Source organism: Lucilia cuprina, chromosome 2 (genome assembly GCF_022045245.1).
Source record: "Lucilia cuprina isolate Lc7/37 chromosome 2, ASM2204524v1, whole genome shotgun sequence".
Lineage (NCBI taxonomy): Eukaryota > Metazoa > Arthropoda > Insecta > Diptera > Calliphoridae > Lucilia > Lucilia cuprina.
The window spans coordinates 64,729,467-64,730,721 of NC_060950.1; the positions used below are offsets into that span (position 1 = coordinate 64,729,467).

The 1,255-nt window shown below is 29.2% G+C and overlaps 1 protein-coding gene across 1 annotated transcript in view; it reads left to right on the plus strand.

Moving 5' to 3' along the window:
- The first annotated feature begins 626 nt into the window (after positions 1-626).
- LOC124421156 (myosin-VIIa-like) overlaps positions 627-1,255 on the plus strand; it is a 4,444-nt gene continuing 3,815 nt past the window's right edge. The window contains exon 1 of the mRNA XM_046955985.1: positions 627-630. Within this exon, the coding sequence (XP_046811941.1) occupies positions 627-630 (4 nt within the window). The remainder of the gene's footprint in view (positions 631-1,255) is intronic.

Sequence of the window (1,255 nt, forward strand, 5' to 3'; positions counted from 1 at the left end):
TCTAGTTCAGTTCTAGTTCAGTTCTAGTTCAGTTCTAGTTCAGTTCTAGTTCAGTTCTAGTTCAGTTCTAGTTCAGTTCTAGTTCAGTTCTAGTTCTGATCTAGTTCAATTCAGATTTTTTAATATTTACTTTTACCCTCACCTAACATTTGTTGATATAAAAAATATTGCTAACTCAGCCTGTTGTGCAATTCTATCTAGTTGTTGCCTTCAGTCTTTTTTTTCAAAAAAAAGCAAAAGAATCAAGAAATACAATTATTTCAACTTATCTTCTTTATCTTCTACTTTAACCATGAGTTTTTTTATGTTTTTTTTTTTCATTTTTTTCCATTCATTTCATAAAAAACACAATAAACATATCAAACCGTTTGTTTATGCATAACACTAACATTAGCAACAATAATAAAAAACTTAAACATGTAATAATGTTGCAACATGCTACATGAATATGAATGCAACATAGTATTTATGTATAAAAAAGACATAAAAACACAGAAATTTTTAAACGTCATAGTTTTTCTTGGTGTTCTTTCGATTTGATCTTCTTCTATGTCTCCTTAATGCAAACAAAAACAAATTTTGTAAACAGATTACTGTTTGTTGTTGTTTGAACTTTGTGAGGAGTAATGGGTGAGAAAGAGAGAAAACTTGTCGTTTTTTAATGTTTTTGTTTGCCGGTAAAACCGGATGTGGAAACTGGTTGTTTGTGTTGTTGCTAGTGATGTGAATCTCTTGCACTACAAAGAAATGTACTTGTATGTGTGTGTGTGTGTGTGTGTGTGTGTTTGAATAAGCTCGTTCAGACGGACATTTAGAATGATTTGTTAAGTTATTTAGCAACAATTTTGTATAACGGCTTTAATTTGGCTAGAATTTTTTGATGTTGTTGTTAATTTTTATGATTTTTATGTTGAGGATGAAGTCAAAACTAAATTAAAAAACAAACACACATTTATTATCAAATACATACCTGTGTATACCTACAACAGAAAATAATAAATAACAATGAAAACGTAACAATTAAAGAGGAGGAGATGGAGATGAGGAAAATAGGAGAAAAATACTACAAAAACAATAATTAACATAAATATATATGTAGCTATTGCTCAGATTTGTAAATAAATTTTTAAAATTTCGTCGTACAGTGTAAAACTGAACTAGAACAGAACTAGAACAGAACTAGAACAGAACTAGAACAGAACTAGAACAGAACTAGAACAGAACTAGAACAGAACTAGAACAGAACTAGAACAGA